Here is a 16,582-nt window from a genome sequence, read left to right on the forward strand (position 1 = left end):
CATGATGGGAATTGTAGTTCCTGAACAACTGGAGGGCCATAGTTTGGAGACCCCCTGCTCTAAGGCAACAGATCCCTAAGTATGAAAGGGGCATCTGACCTCCTCCATGCTGCTCAAGCCTAAGCGGCCAGTTGTCAGGACCAAACACTGTCATGTGGGAAGGGGCAGTGATATCATCCACCTGGGTAGGCTCCAACGCCATCCTTACTATGCCACACTCACCCATATTGGACTCCAGGAGAGAGTAGGTTGCAAAGGAGCATGGATGGGTGAGTATACCTTTGCTGTGGGGGGGGGGGGGGCAGTCTCTTATGATACCTGGATGATCATGACATAAATATCATTTATTTAGTTGGAAAGGGGGAACCATGAAAGAGGGGTGCAAGAATCGGGGCAATGGGCCTTTGTGAGGTGTGACAGCAGGCACCTCCGTCAGATTCTCCTGCGAACGAGACATCCGGCGCCTCGTTAACCGCAACGAATTCTCCCGACCCCCTGTGAGGAAACCAGGATGAAAGCACAAATTAATATATGAAGTGTGGATATAATAATTGGGTAAGAAGAAAAAAAAATGAGAACATATGAATATCCTAAACATCATTCATCCATCAATCTATCTACCCTCTTGGATAAAGAAGGAAGCCCCAACATTACTGGAGAAAGATATACTGTATGTCCTTTTACATTGTCAAAGCGAAACCTACCAGTTGGGGGTCCTGAACTCTGAACATTTTAGCTTTAGTCCTTAAGTTTTGTTTAATTAGGGGGGTAATAACATTGATGAAGATATACATTATGGCATGCCCAACTTGGTAGCAACAACATAGGGACAACTTCCTCCCTATGTACAGGTTCAACACGGATTCTTCTCCCTTCAGTTCTGACAGTTTTTAAAAGATGCAAAAGCCCTTTACAGGCTAGGAACTCTTATAGGTAGATTCAGGTAGAGTTAGGCCGGCTTATCAGTAGATAAGCCGACCTAACTCAGAATCTACGCCGCCGTATGTTTAAGCGTATGCTCAAACAGAGATACGCTTAAACATATCTAAGATACGACGGCTTGCGCCGTCATATCTTAGATTGCAATTTTTCGGATGGCCGCTAGGTGGCGCTTCCATTTCGGCCGGCGTAGATTATGTAAATGAGTTTGTACGCCGATTCACGAACGTACGCCCGGCCGCCGCAGTCGATTTACGCCGTTTCCGTAAGGCCTTTACAGGCCTAAAGTTATTCCACCTATTAGGTGGAATAACAATGTTAAAGTATGGCCGCCGTTCCCGCCGCGAGGTTCGTCATTTTTTACGTCGTTTGCGTAAGTCGTCCGCGAATCGGGAGTTACGTCGTTTACGTCCACGTCGAAATCAATAGGCCCGTACGGCGTACTTAGCCGCAATGCGCCCTGGGAAATGTAGGCGCCCGGCGCATGCACAGTGTAAAAAAAACGTAAAAAACGTGAGGTCAAGCCTCATTACCATTAAACACACCCCCCCAACCCATTTGAATTAGGCGCCCTTACGCCCGCCGTATTTACACTACGCCGCCCTAAGTAAGGAGGTAAGTGCTTTGAGAATCATGTACTTTCCTCTCTTACTTAAGGCGGCGTAGTATAAACACGCTAGGCTACGCCGCCGCAAAATAGCGCGCCTCTACCTGAATCTACCTAATAGTCCCTTTTGTAGAAGTAGCGCAGATCGGTTGTAGACTGTCTCTTAGAGTACCTCCAGCTTCCTTGTAGACACTGATCCCAGCCCTGCCTTCTGCAGGAAATGCTAGCCCACCTGGCTGCTCCTTTACCAGCCCACTTGGCTGCCCCTTTTAACCAGTCTACCCGACCGACTCTCTTCATTGGTCTGCCCGACTGCCTTTCTGGAGATCTCCCAGGGCAAAGAGGGAGAATTTAGGCACACGCTATCCTCTAGAGAGACCTTCTATCTATGGCAGTCTCTCCCCCTTGTATGTCCTTTCTCCCATGGTGCAGTACTCATACTGTCCTCCTTGCTCCCATTGCCTCTCAGTAAAGCCTCCTCCAACTTCTCCTGTAGTAGGAACTTTCCAGGCCAGCCACCCGAGGTAGACCCCCTTCGAGGGCAACGACAATCTCCTCAATACTGTATCTCCATCTTCCACCCAACTCCCCTGCTGGCATGGATCAAACATATTTAAGGGCTCACTTAGTCCCCTGACATGCCCACCACCTGGGGATTGACTAAGCTTACCTAAACATGCAGGACAGCCCTTCTAACCCCCGCCCTCTAGTTTCTAGAATGTTCTTCAACATTTTAGAACCGGGGGGGGTTTGTGCATCGACGAGCTGCCCTGGATGGGTCATCCAGCCCTCAACTTTGAACTTTAGTAAACCCTAAACCAGATTCCATGACTCAGGCTTATAAATCCAACTATGAGTTAATGTTCTCCTGATGTATCACTCTGTAGATTGAGAGGGAACAAGAATCTCCTTGTAATTCATTAATCCTTGAAATAAATTACTAGAACGGCCAAACAAAGTGTATGAAATGTTTTGTTCTTTTATTTGATAAGTTGTATTATTTAGCAGTTTGTGTTATCTGTATTTGTTTGCTAGGGAGTGCGCAAAGGCCATGTTCTGTACCTATGCAAATCATACTCAATAAAAAATATTTTTTCAAAATCCATGAACAATGGGCCTAGATTTATTGATCGCACTCTGAGGTGTGCAGCAATATCTAATATGTGTATTGCAATCAACATTTTTGTGCCCTCGACACATGCATTTATGTATGTACATGCATGTATGCAGGGGACTCACAATTTGTGGGTGGAGACAGGGCCGTCTTAATGGCATCATGGGCCCCTGGGCAAAGTAATGCTCTGGGGCCCCTACAATGATGAAAGTGCAGGTAAACAGACATAAAGGAGGTAGACTGCCTCCCCTGTGTATCCATGACTCTCAGTGCCATCATGGGGCCCCCAATTTCAGGGGAATGTGGGCTCAAGGACCAGCTGCTTTGGGGAAAGTGCAGCCCCCCCCTGCAGCTGGGGCCCCTGAGCAGTGCCCAGGTGTGCCCTCTCATTAAGACAGCCCTGGTTGGAGAGTCTGCCACTCTCCACCCTCACGGATCCCCCGGGAGAGGGGAGGGGGGTACCTGGCAGAGGTGTGGGGTGGGGGGGGGCAAGGGAGACTGGGAAAGAGCATGGAGAGGGGGTGGAGAGAACAGGGAGGAACCTTGAGAACATGGGGTGAGGCGATAGCACAGGGGAGAGGCAGTGAACACAGGGGGGAAGAGGAGAGTACAGGGGGGGCCAGAGAGCACAGGAGGTGGGGGGTTGGAGAGCACATGAGGAAGCAAAAACACAGGGTGGGGCGGAGAGCACAGGAGGAAGCAAAAACATGGGGTGGGGCGGAGAGCACAGAAAGGCCAGGAGAGCACAGGGAGGGTGGAGAGAGAGTACAAGGGGGGCGGAGATCACTGGGAGAGGCCGACAGCACTGGGGGAGGAGTCAAAGAGCACAGGGAGGGCAGGAGAACACAGGGGTTGGGCGGAAAGCACAGGGGGATAGGGGGAGGCAGAGATCACTGGGGGAGGCAGACAACACTGGGGGAGGGGGGCTGGAGAGCACTGGTTGGGAGGTGAAGAGCACTAGAGGGAGGCGGACAACACTGGGAGGGGGGGCTGGAGAGCACTGGAGGGTCTGGAAGGCACTGGGGGAGAGGCGGAGAGCATGGGGGGATTTAGAGAGCACAGGGGGGCAGCGGAGAGCATGGGGGGAGGTGGAGAGCATGGGGGGATGAGGAGTGCACAGGGGAGCAGTGGAGAGCTAGGAGGAAGGTGGAGAGCATGGGGGAGGCTGAGAGCCAGGGGGAGTTGGAGAGCACAGGGGGGCAGAGGAGAGCATGGGGGATATGGAGTGCACAGGGGGGACAGCGGAGAGCATGGGGGAAGGTGGAGGGCACGGGGAAGGCTGAGAGCCAGGGGAAGGTGGAGAGATCAGAGGAAGCAGCGGAGAGCACAGGTGGGGAGGTGGAGAGCTCGGGGGAGGCTGAGAGCCAGGGGCGGTGGAGAGCACAGGGGGGCAGCATGGAGGGAGGTGAAGGAGAGGAATGTGGAGGTATGACAGTGGACAGTATGTACAAAAGAGGAACGTGGAGGGGATGAAAGCAGCCACACCTGTGTATATCAAAGCAACTTAAAATGTTTCTTTAAAACTTTCAACATCTCACCTGTTCTTCCTTTAGTTTTCTGTATCTTCACAATTGTTTCAATCTTGGTGTGGCCAGTCGGTGAGAAGTGAACTATGGAGTGCTGGCTTTCATGTTCTGTCACGTCCTCCTCCTCCTCTTCCTCCTCCTCATTCAGCATCCTGCAAATGAAGTAGCAGTGGATCGATATATGACATTCATTTAGCAACGTTTTACACTTTTTAAACATTTTTACAATATTGTATTTTCTCTGTTTGAATTTGAATCCTAAACTTCCAGTCAATGTATCTTTTTGAGAATTACTTACCCAGATTTCTGAGTAGATACAGGTTTCGGGAAGAGTATTTCTTAACTGTTGGTAGCACCGTGGTCTTCATTTGGTCAATGTTGGTCTGTCGGCAAAGTGGGCAACTCTTCTGCAAACTCTTCTGCAGAAGATGATTTTTTTTTCAGTCTTATGCCTCAGACGATGCCCATTGGCACCGTTGGGCACATATCAACACCACACGGCATTCAAAGCCTTAATTTTGCACAGTTCTCATTTTATTTTACCAACACATCAGTGCCTTGAGATAAACTCCTTAGCTCCAATTCTTCTATATTTCCTCAGGAAGCCCAGAAAATCAGGTCTGAACAGGCTTGATAAAGGGGATAGGTTGGCCCCCAAAACATTGCCATGCCTGGTTCTTTCTTCCTTACTGTGGTGTCCATATTACTTGAGAAGAAATGTATTCTCTGATTGTATTTTAAAGTGTTGTTCCACTTTTGCAGTCAAATTTGAGAAAACCCCACTATACTACATTAAAGTAATATTAAAGGTTTCGGCTGTTTAAAAAACAAAAAAACAAACATGTCATACTTACCTGCTCTGTGTAATGGATTTGCACAGAGCATATCCGATCCTCTTTTTTTCAGGACCAACGCTGGCACTCCTGGCCCCTCCCCCCTTGACCAGTGCCCCCAATAGCAAGCTGCTTGCTATAGGGGCACTGGCGCATGCTTCCTTTTGAACTCGGCTCTATGCATTCATAGGACACATAGAGCCCCAGCTTGGTCCCGCCCCTGCTCTCTCTATGATTGACAATTGGCTCCCACTGCTGTCTCAGCCAATGAGGAGAGGGAGACCAAGGATAGCCAAGGCTGGAGCGAGAGGGGGCCCACTTTTGCTGCAGTTGATTTTTGCCATTTGTTCCTATTTCTACCATTGCACATACCAGAAAATCATTGCCTCCTTAGACACAATTCTGGTAAATAAAGAGTTTCTTGGCCATTCTTAATCAGATGGAAACAAGCTCTGGAAATCAAAAGTTGCCAGTGTACACTAGATTGTCTAAAGTTTGAGTACACCTGACCATCACATCTATATGAACATGTTGGACATGGACATTCCAAAACCATGATATGAGCATGGAGATGGTTCCATGTGTGGCTATAACAACCTCCGCTTTTCTGGGGAGACTTTCCACAAGATTTTGTAGTGTATCTGTGGAAACTTATATCCAACAAAAATTTTGATGAAGTTAAGGTATTAGTTAAGATTAGATGAGAAGACCTGGCTTGGAATTGGCATTCAAAGTCACCCCAAAGGTGTTCAGTAGTGTTGAGGGTCAGAGCTCTGTGTAGACCACTTGAGTTCCTCCACACCAAACTCATCACAACACGTCTTTATGGAGCTGGCATGATAGCCAAGAGCACAGTCAACAAGGTTGGAAGAGCACAATTGTCTAAAATGTCTTTGTACGCTGTAGTATTATTACTGTAGTCCCCCTCACATGGAATCACATGAACTCCATCATTTGGAATGGCCTTCCGATTCATACCAAGGATGTTCAGTAAAGTTGTGCTCAGGTACTGATGTTGGATAAGAAGACCTGATCCCAAAAGGTGTTCAGTAGGGTTGAAGCCAGGTACTGATGGTTAATGAGAAGACCTGATCCCAAAGATGTTCAGTAGGGTTGAGGTCAGATACTTATGGTTAATGAGAAGACCTGATCCCAAAGATGTTCAGTAGGGTTGAGGTCAGCTACTGATGTTGGATAAGAAGACCTGATCCCAGAAGGTGTTCAGTTGAGTTGAGGTCAGCAACTGATTTTGGATGAGAAGACCTGATGCCAAAGGTGTTCAATAGGGCTGAGTTAGGTACCTGATCCCAAAGGTCTTCCAAAGGGTAGGGTTGAGTCCAGATACTGAATTTGGATGAGAAAACCTGATCCCAAAGGTGTTCAGTAGGGTTGAGGTCAGGTACTGATGTTGAATGAGAAGACGTGATCCAAAAGGCTTTCAGTAGGCTTGAGGTCAGGTTCTGATGTTGAAGAAGAAGACGTTATCCCAAAGGCATTCAGTGGGGTTGAGGTTGGGTACTGATGTTGGATAAGAAGACCTCAAACCAAAGGTGTTCAGTTGGGTTGAGGTCAGAAACGGATTCTGGGTGAGATGACCTGATGCCAAAGGTGTTCATTATGGTTGAGGTTAGGTACCTGATTCTAAAGGTCTTTTAAAAAGTAGGGATGAGGTTGGGTACTGATGTTGGACAGGAAGAGATCAAATGCCAGAGATGTGCAGTAGGATTGAGATTAAGGCCCAGATTCTCGTACATGTGCGTAAAACTGTGCGGGCGTAACGTATCTGGTTTACGTTACGCCGCCGCAAGTTTTACAGGCACGTGCTTTATTCACAAAGAACTTGCCTGTAAAGTTGCGGCGGCCTAGCGTAAATCCCCTGGCGCAAGCCCGCCTAATTCAAATGAGCCGGGTAGGGGGCGTGGAGCATTTAAATTAGTCGCGTTCCCGCGCCGAACGTACTGCGCATGCGCCGTCCGGAAAATATCCCAGGGTGCATTGCTCCAAATGACGTCGCAAGGACGTCATTGGTTTCGACGTGAACGTAAATGGCGTCCAGCCCCATTCACGGACGACTTACGCAAACAACGTAAATTTTAAAATTTCGACGCGGGAACGACGGCCATACTTAACATTGGTTGCCCCTCATATAGCAGGGGCAACTTTATGCGTCGCAAATCTAACGTAAACGTCGTAACTTCACTGCGTCGACCGCGCGTATGTTCGGGAATTCGCGTATTTTGCTAATTTGCATACTTGCCGGGGAAAACGACGGAGGCGACACCTAGCGGCAAAAAAATAAATTGCATTTAAGATCCGACAGCGTAAGAGCCTTACGCCTGTCGGATCGAATGGATATCTATGCGTAACTGATTCTAAGAATCAGTCGCATAGATACGACGGCCCAGATTAGGACTTACGACGGCGTACATTGCGTTGCGCCGTCGTAAGCCCTTTGAGAATCTGGGCCTTAGTACCTGATCCCCAAAAGTCTTCCCAAAAGTAGGGTTAATAGTCAGGGCTCTGTGCAGGACACAAGTTCCTCAAAACAAAACCCATCAAGCCATGTCTTCCAATCAATTAGATCTTATGAATCAAAATCATATTATCATGACTCTTGATGGAGAGATACAAAACATGATTACCATGGAATCTTATTCGTACAGAATAACTTTACATTCTGTTTTTTTTTTAAATATATATATAGTGTATATCTCATATACCCAGTATATTGCCACTTACTGAGGGTCTGAGGATTTACGCCGCAATAAGTAATCTACAACTTCTGGATCTGTCTGCAATAGCCGTATCATTATTTCACTATGTGTATTGGGGGGAACCTAAAAAGAAAAGAAGAGAAATTACAGGAATTCAAATATATTAAATGTATTCAAATAAATAAAATGTATTAAAAAAATTAAAAATAAAATGTAGTAAAATAAAAAAACTCAAGAACAGAGGGCCAGATTCACAGAAGAGATACGACGGCGTCGTATCTATGCGACTGATTAATAGAATCAGTTACGCATAGATAGCCCTAAGATCCGACAGGTGTAACTTGTGTTACACCGTCGGATCTTAGGCTGCAATTCTAGGCCGGCGTAGAATATGCAAATGACTAGTTACGGCGATTCACGAACGTCCGCGATGCCCGTCGATCTAAATTTACGTTGTTTCTGTAGCGATACGTGTCGTAAAGATAAAGCTAAGCCCTAGGTGGTCTAGCCAATGTTAAGTATGGCCGTCGTTCCCGCGTCGAAATTTAAAATGTCACGTCATTTGCGTAAGTCGTCCGTGAATGGCGCTGGATGCCATTTACGTTAACGTCAAACCAATGACGTCATTTAGCGCAATGCACGTCGGGTAATTTTACGGACAGAGCATGCGCAGTACGCTCGTCGCGGGAACGCGCCTAATTTAAATGGTGCCCGCCCCATTTGAATTAGGCGGGCTTGCGCCAGCGGATTTACGTTACACCGCCGCAAGTTTACAGGTAAGTGCTTTGTGAATCAGGCACTTACGCTGTAAACCAGCGGCGGTGTAACGTAAATGGGATATGTTACGCCACCGCTGCGTAACGTAAATCTACCTGAATCTGGCCCAGAATTTTTTTAATATGTGATATCCTTTACTAGCCAATTTAAGTTCACACAAGCTTTCAGGATTCCTTAGAACCCCATAGTCAGGGTTATACAGTATAATTGTATACAGCCTAACAAAAAGGATTTAAGGAATCCCAAAACATGACACAATACTAAACTCATGAACACAAATGTAATATATTACAGTTTAACCATACCTTAAACAAGGTGGCTGTATTGGTATCTATGGAGGATCAGCATTGTTTTCCTAGGACAGGAAGTGTACCGAAGACTACAGAACACCTTCCTCACCCCAGCTCCATAACTTAGGGGGGGAGGGGGTGTTTTGTAGTACAGAGGGAACTTGGACCAAGTGCAGCACAGAAAGCTGCCAGCTCGTAAGATTTATGACAATGGTTACCAAGTATTTCCACTTCTTGAACAGATATTATTATTATTATTATTATACAGGATTTATATAGCGCCAACAGTTTGCGCAGAGCTTTACAACATCAGGGAAGACAGTACAGTCACAATACAATTCAATACAGGAGGGATCAGAGGGCCCTGCTCGTTAGAGCTTACAATCTAGAAACCCTTCATGCGTTATATAGGGGTTTGTTACAGTCCTTTTGAAAGAAATAAAGTTAAATTATAAAAAAAAAGCTTAAAAAATTGTAATACAAAAAATTAAAATAAATAACAGCAAACAAAAAGCTCAAAAAATAAATAAAAAACTAATAAATTTATTAAAACCGTTAAAATATTTTTAAAAAGTAAAAAAAAAAAGATAATTTTATAATAATAATACCTAATATTTGTTAATGCATATGCATTTTTGCTTTATTTTTGAACAAACCACTGTTTTGATTGTATAAAAAAGTGTACTATATGGGATTGTATGATTTTTTTTTTTTTGTTATTGGTTGAACTAGATGGACTTGTGTCTTTTTTTAACCTGACTATGTACTTCCAAAACACATTGGGCCATATTCTTAAACAAGTTACGCTGGTGTATCTACTGATACACCGGCGAAATTCGAAATTCCCGCCGGCGTATCATTGTTTTGTATTCACAAAACAATATACGCCGGATTTAGGCTAGGATCCGACTACTGTAAGTCACTTACACTGTCGGATCTTAAATGTAATTCTCTGCCGGCCGCTAGGTGGCGTTTACGTTCAGGTCTCATTTGTTTATGCAAATGAGCCTGATACGCTGATTCACGAACGAAATCGCGTAACCGTTGCTTACGTCGTTTGTGTAGGCGTAAGGTTACCCCCTGCTATATGAGGGGTAACCTTACGCCAGTCCCACGTATGCCATGTTAAGTATGGCGTCGGGTCCGCGTCGTGTTTTCCCGTCGGGTACGTCGTTTTACTAAGTCGTTCTTGAATACGACTTTACGTCAATGACGCACACGTCGGCGTCATTGACGTTTTCCGCCGAGAACTGGAGCATGCGCACTGGGCTATTTTAAGCCCGGCGCATGCGCAGTTCGTTCGAAACGGGGGCGCGCTTAATTTAAATACAAGCCGCCCCCTTGGAAATACGCGGGGATACGCCGGGCCAAATACACTACGCCGCCCCAAACTACGGAGCAAGTGTTTGGGGAATACAGCACTTGCTCCTGTAAGTTGGGGGGGGCGGAGTGTAAATGGCTTACGTGACGCCGCCCCAGGATCTACGTGAATATGGCCCATAATAATGATTTAAAAGAAAAAACAAATGCCCCCGCTTAGTGGGATTCTGGTCAAGGGTATTTGGCTTTCTGTTCGCTCTCTTCCATGTGTCTACCCCGCAAAGAGGCCAAGTTGGCCTTAGTTCATTGTCGGATCCCAGGCCTTTTCTCCTATAAGCAAAAATGTGCCACCCATTTGTTTATCACTGCTAAGTGTGCAATAACAAGGGCCTGGAGGGAGCCGGCCGTCTCGTTTGCGGAGGTGAAGAGCATCTTAACGACTGTCATGATTAATGAGAAGATGTCTGGTATCCTCCACGACTCCCACGCTAAATTCCTCAAGGTGTGGGGCCCATGGTGGTCCTACAATCTTCCAACTTTGCACCCGGCCAGCCTGGGTCTCTCCAACTGACCCCCTCTGCCCCCCTTTTTCCTTCCTATCCTACACCTCCCTTTCCTTCTCCGCCTCCCTCCTTTTGCCATCTGGCCCACCCCCTGCCAAATCCCCCCATTTTTTTTTTTTTTTTGTTGCTTTTTTTTTTTTCTTCTTTGTTTGTACGAGTTTGGTTCGAGTTTTGTTTTTCCAAAATTCTGTGGACTGCTCCACACCCCAACCCCTGAGCAATTAAGCTCAGCCACCCTACGTTGACCCCCCGGGCCTTAGCCAGAGGGGTATTGTTGTTTCGACTGTTCATACTACAAACAGGGCAGCCATCAGGAATTATGGGGCCCCTTACACAGCTTCAGGCATGGGCCCCCTGGAGCAGAGAACCGGGGGGGGGGGGTGCTGCCGCCTGAAATTGAGAAGCGGGGGGGGGGTGCTGCCGCCTGAAATTGAGAAGCGGGGGGGGGGGGGGGGTTGCTGCGAATTGAGAAGCATGGGGGCCCTTTAAAAAAAAAAGAAGAAGAAATTAAGAAAAATATATATAAAAAAGGGGGGAAGGCATACAGGGGCCATGAGGACCTCTGGGCCCTTTAATAAAAAATAAATAAATATATAAAAAAAAATAAACATTTATATAAAAAAAGGGGGGGGTTGCCATCCAGGGCCCTGGGGACCTCTGGGCCCTTTAATAAAATAAATAAATAAGTATATATATAAACAAAAATAAACATTTATAAAAAATAAAGAATTTTTTTTTATATTATTTTATTTCTTTTATATATATATATATATATATATATATATATATATATATATATATATATATATATATATATATATATATATATATATATATATAAAATATATATAAAAAAAGAAATAAAATAATATACAAAAAAAAAAATTTTTTATATAAAAAAAAGGGGGGTTGCCATCCGGGGCCCTGGGGATCTCCGGGCCCCCCGTACCCCTAAAAAAATGCCCCTTTAATAAAAAATAAAATAAAAATATATTAAAAAAAAGTATATATTTTTTTTATAAAAAAAATTATAAAAAAAAGGGGAGTTGCCATCCGGGCCCCTGGGGACCTCCGGACCTCTAAAAAAAATAAATAAAAAAAAAACATTTTTTTTTTAAAGGGGGTTGCCATCCGGGCCCCTGGGGACCTCCGGGCCCCTTACAGGTGTACTGCCTGTACCCCCCTGATGGCGGCCCTGACTACAAAACATGTTTTCAATGGAATTCTTATGTTGTACCATGTTTTTCTTGTTTCTCATATCCCTTGCGTGGGATTATTACAGCTATATTTGCTTTTCATATATTTCAATAAAAAAAAATTGTACTAGAAAAGAAAAAACAAATACGGTAATAAAAATGTGTTAAATCTGAGTTCTACTCATTTAAAAGTCAGCAGCTACAAAAAGTGCAGATGGACACAGTGAGGGAGGCTGAGGCCACAGTGAGGACACAGTGAGTGCAAATGGCCACAGTGAGGCTGAAAATGGGCACAGTGAGGCTGAAAATGGGCACAGTGAGTGAGGCTGAGGCATGCAAATGGGCGCAGTGAGGGAGGCTGAGGCCACAGTGAGTGCAAATGGCCACAGTGAGGCTGAAAATGGGCACAGTGAGGCTGAAAATGGGCACAGTGAGGCTGAAAATGGGCACAGTGAGGCTGCAAATGGGCACAGTAAATGAGGCTGAGGCATGCAAATAAGCACAGTGAACGAGGCTGAGGCATGGAAATGGGCACAGTGAGGCATGCAAATGGGAAAAGTGAGGCTGCAAATGGGCATAGTGAGGCTGCATATGGGCACAGTGAGGCTTCAAATGGACATTGTTGACCCTCTTTTCCACTTACAGTAGCTGCTGCATTTCCCACCCTAGGCTTATACTCAAGTCAATAAGTTTTCCCATTTTTTTGTGGTAAAAGTAGGTGCAGGCCCGGATTTCCCACAAGGCCACCGAGGCCAGGCCTTGGGGCGCCTCGGGGCGGCATCGGCATGGAGTCCCCCGACGCCCCGGAACACACAGTTAAGGGCGGTAAGTTGCTTTCTAGCAGGACTAAATGTAGTGTGGAGGAATCCGCTCGCTTGTTAACAAGTGTTTGCTGTGATGTCACCTCTCTCTGCTGGCTCTGTCTTCGGGACTCCGTCCTTCCCCCGGCCGCCGAGTCTGTCTCCTGTCCCTGCCACCGATGTACACAGTGAGAGGGGTGAGCTGTGCTCTTCCCATCTCAGCTGTGACAGGAGTTCTAGCACAGTGCTAGGACTCCTGTTTTGGAGGTGACAGGGTCAATAAAGAGAACCTGTTACCTCCAATTGCTATCACACAGGGAATTGTTTTCTCCTGTGTAAAGCAATCAAGTGAAGTAAAAAAAAAATATAAAAAAAGAAATAAAAAAATAAGAAGAAATAATAATTAAATTAATAAAATAAAAAAGTAATTAAAAAGTAAAGAATAAGAAAAATAATATTTTTAAATTATACAAAAAAAAGTAAACGACAAAAATACTTGAACTAACTGTGCTGCCCATGCCATCCAGTTGCCATTCCCCGTCGATTATGGGGGGAGGGGGGTGGTTCGGTTGGCAGGGAGGGGGGTGCATTGCGGAACCTAGCCTTGGGGCGGCAGGGAGAGCAAATCCAGCCCTGAGTAGGTGCCTCGGCTTATATTCGGGTCGGCTTATACTTTAATATGCCGTATTTATCAGGGTATTGCGCGCTCCGGCGTATAGCGCGCACCCCTAAAGTGGACCCGCATTCCTGTAAAAAAAACATTTTAGTAATTACAGTTTTGGTATCTTGCGCGGCGTCCATCGGCGGCCTCGTCAGGTCCGGCGTCCGTCTGCGGCTTCGGTGGTGTCCTTCTCGTCGGGTCCGGCGTCCTTCTGCGGTGTCCTCCCCGCTCCCCGCGCTGAGTTTGAACTACTGCGCTGGCATATACCGAGCGCAGTACACTCGTGTATAGTCGGGCAGGCTCGGCTCCTCTCGCAGTCACGTCCTGGACGTACAGGACGTGACTGCGAGAGGAGCCGAGCCTGCCCGACTACTGTATACACGAGTGTACTGCGCTCGGTATATGCAGGCGCAGTAGTTCAAACTCGGCGCGGGTATCGGCGTATATCGCGCACCCACGATTTTGCCCTGAATTTCAGGGCAAAAAAGCGCGCGGTATACGTCGATAAATACGGTATATGGTATATTGTGTTTGTGTGCATTTTTTTTCTGAGAATCTAGGTTTGGTAAACTGCTGCAACAAAAATTGCAACTATCACCATTTTATTATACAGGGCTTCTGTTTTCAGAAACAATATCATTGTTTGGTGGGGTTTAAAGTAATTTTCAATGATCAAATTTAGATTTTAAAGTGGAGTTCCACCCATAAATATAACATTACATCAGTAGTTTTAAAAAAATGTCATTAGTCCTTTACGAATTTTTTTTTTTTTTAGATGCCTTCAAAGTGTTGTTGCTAGGCAGAATAGTTAATCTTCCCACTTCCTGCACCTAGGTGCTTAAGCTTCCTAACCTACACCACACAGACTCCTGGGAATGTAGTGGGTGTAACTTTCCAGGAGTCTGTGCACTCCCCAGTCTCAAAGAATCATGTGACTTGGACAGCACAGGTGCTGAAACCTGATCTGACACTGCTTGCGCAGCACTGAGCATGTGCAAGGTCTGCAAGGCTGAAATCCAGGAAGTCATACAGTCTGGCTTCATGATGCCCACACTTAAGATGGCCCCAGTCAATTTCTATTTTATAAAGTGTCTAAATGCTGTAACAACCTAACAAAACGGACCTTAGTTTACAGACTAACTTTACTAGAATACATTAAGCTTGTGTATTACAGGGGGGGTATTTATATATAAAAAGTGAAATTGTGGCCGGAGCTCGGCTTTAAGGTGCAAAACAATGAAAATTGCCCCAGTAGAAACCACGGCTTAGGTGTACTCACTGTGTACAAGGTTTGGTGATGCTTTATCATGGACTCCGTCACCGTGATCTGAGATGCGCTGTCCAGGAAGCTTTGCTTTTCGTCCACCAAACTCTTCTGGTTCTGCAGCAAATTTGGACCAAATACCGTGGCAAGGTTGGCAGTCGACATTTTATTTCCAGGAATCTGTGTGCACAAAATGACCTTGGAATCAGTTTACATTTAAACATTTATATCAGTAGCTTCCAAAAGTCTCACCACCGGGTCTCCTTGGCTTTTCCTTAAATCGACCCCATCTCCTGACACTTTTGATTTAATGGCAGCAACAGAGGCCGGGGCAGGCCATTACTAGACATGTGCACTGCCGAAAAATTTGTACGTTTTTGTTTGTTTGTTTTTTCTTTCTTTGGGTTATTTCTTTTGATCGCAATTCGTAAATTCAAAAACTGGAAAATCGGAGAATAAGAAAGAAAATAAAAAAATTCAAAAGAACGAAAACCCGAAAAGTCATAGGGCCAGATTCACAGAGATCGGCGTATCTCTGTGCGGGCGTATCGCATCTCATACGCGCTACGCCGACGTAACATAGAGAGGCAAGTACAGTATTCACAAAGCACTTGGGGCCAGATTCGCGTAGAATCGCGGCGGCGTAACGTATCGTAGATACGTTACACCGCCGCAAGTTTTCATCGCAAGTGCCTGATTCACAAAGCACTTGCGATGAAAACTACGCCCGCGGCCTCCGGCGCAAGGCGGGCCAATTCAAATGGGCGTGTGCCATTTAAATTAGGCGCGCTCCCGCGCCGGACCTACTGCGCATGCTCCGTTTCCTAACTTCCGCCGTGCTTTGCGCGCCGTGACGTCTTTTTTTCGAACGGCGACGCGCGTAGCGTACTTCCGTTTTCCCGGACGTGTTACGCAAACGACGTTAAATTTTACATTTCGACGCGGGAACGACGGCCATACTTTAGACAGCAATACGATTGCTGACTAAAGTTAGGGCACCTAAAACGACGACTAACTTTGCGACGGGAAACTAGACTAGCGGCGACGTAGCGAACACGAAAATCCGTCGGGGATCCGCCGTAACTCCTAATTTGCATACCCGACGCTGGTTTACGACGCAAACTCCCCCCAGCGGCGGCCGCGGTACTGCATCCTAAGATCCGACAGTGTAAAACAATTACGCCTGTCGGATCTTAGGGATATCTATGCGTAACTGATTCTATGAATCAGTCGCATAGATAGAAACAGAGATACGACGGAGTATCAGGAGATACGCCGTCGTATCCCTTTTGTGAATCTGGCCCTTGCTCCCTAAGTTACGGCGGCGTAGCGTAAATGGGCCGGCGTAAGCCCGCCTAATTCAAAGTAGGCTGATAGTGGGCGTGTTGTACTGAATTGAATCTCGACCCCATGTAAATGAAGCGCCAAACGAACGGCGCATGTGCGCGCATGCTCAGAATCACGTTGAATTTACGCCGTAGGATACGACGGCTCAATGACAACGACGTGAACGTAACCTACGCCCAGCCCCATTCACGTACGACTTACGTAAACAACTTAAAATCCGACGCTTGTTCTGACGTCCATACCTTTGCATTACTTGCGCCTCATATAGCAGGGGTAACTTTACGCCGGACGTACGCCTTACGTAAACGGCGTAGCTTAATGCGACGGGCGCAAGTACGTTCGTGAATCGGCGTATCTAGGTCATTTGCATATTCGACGCGTAAATCTACGGAAGCGCCCCTTGCGGCCAGCGTAAATATGCGCCCAAGATACGACGGCGTAGGAAACTTACGTCGGTCGTATCTTGGCAAAATTCAGGCGTATCTGATTTCCAGAATACGCGTATAGATACGACTGCGCACATTTGGACTTACGACGGCGTATCTGGAGATACGTCGTCGTAAGTCCTTTATGAATCCGGCCCATAGATAATAGCTAACTAATAACAAACTATTCAATTATAGGTATTGGA

The 16,582-nt window shown here is 46.1% G+C and overlaps 1 protein-coding gene across 1 annotated transcript in view; it reads right to left on the reverse strand.

The window, feature by feature from the left end:
• Positions 1-325: 325 nt before the first annotated feature.
• Positions 326-16,582, reverse strand: part of LOC120913109 (rho GTPase-activating protein 6-like) — an 84,367-nt gene continuing 68,110 nt past the window's right edge. Inside the window, exons 9-12 of the mRNA XM_040322817.1 lie at positions 14,620-14,784; positions 7,759-7,856; positions 4,199-4,338; positions 326-495 (exon numbers count right to left, since the gene is read on the reverse strand). Of these exons, the coding sequence (XP_040178751.1) occupies positions 341-495; positions 4,199-4,338; positions 7,759-7,856; positions 14,620-14,784 (558 nt within the window). The 3' untranslated portion in view covers positions 326-340. The remainder of the gene's footprint in view (positions 496-4,198; positions 4,339-7,758; positions 7,857-14,619; positions 14,785-16,582) is intronic.

Source organism: Rana temporaria, chromosome 9, assembly GCF_905171775.1.
Source record: "Rana temporaria chromosome 9, aRanTem1.1, whole genome shotgun sequence".
Classification (NCBI taxonomy): domain Eukaryota; kingdom Metazoa; phylum Chordata; class Amphibia; order Anura; family Ranidae; genus Rana; species Rana temporaria.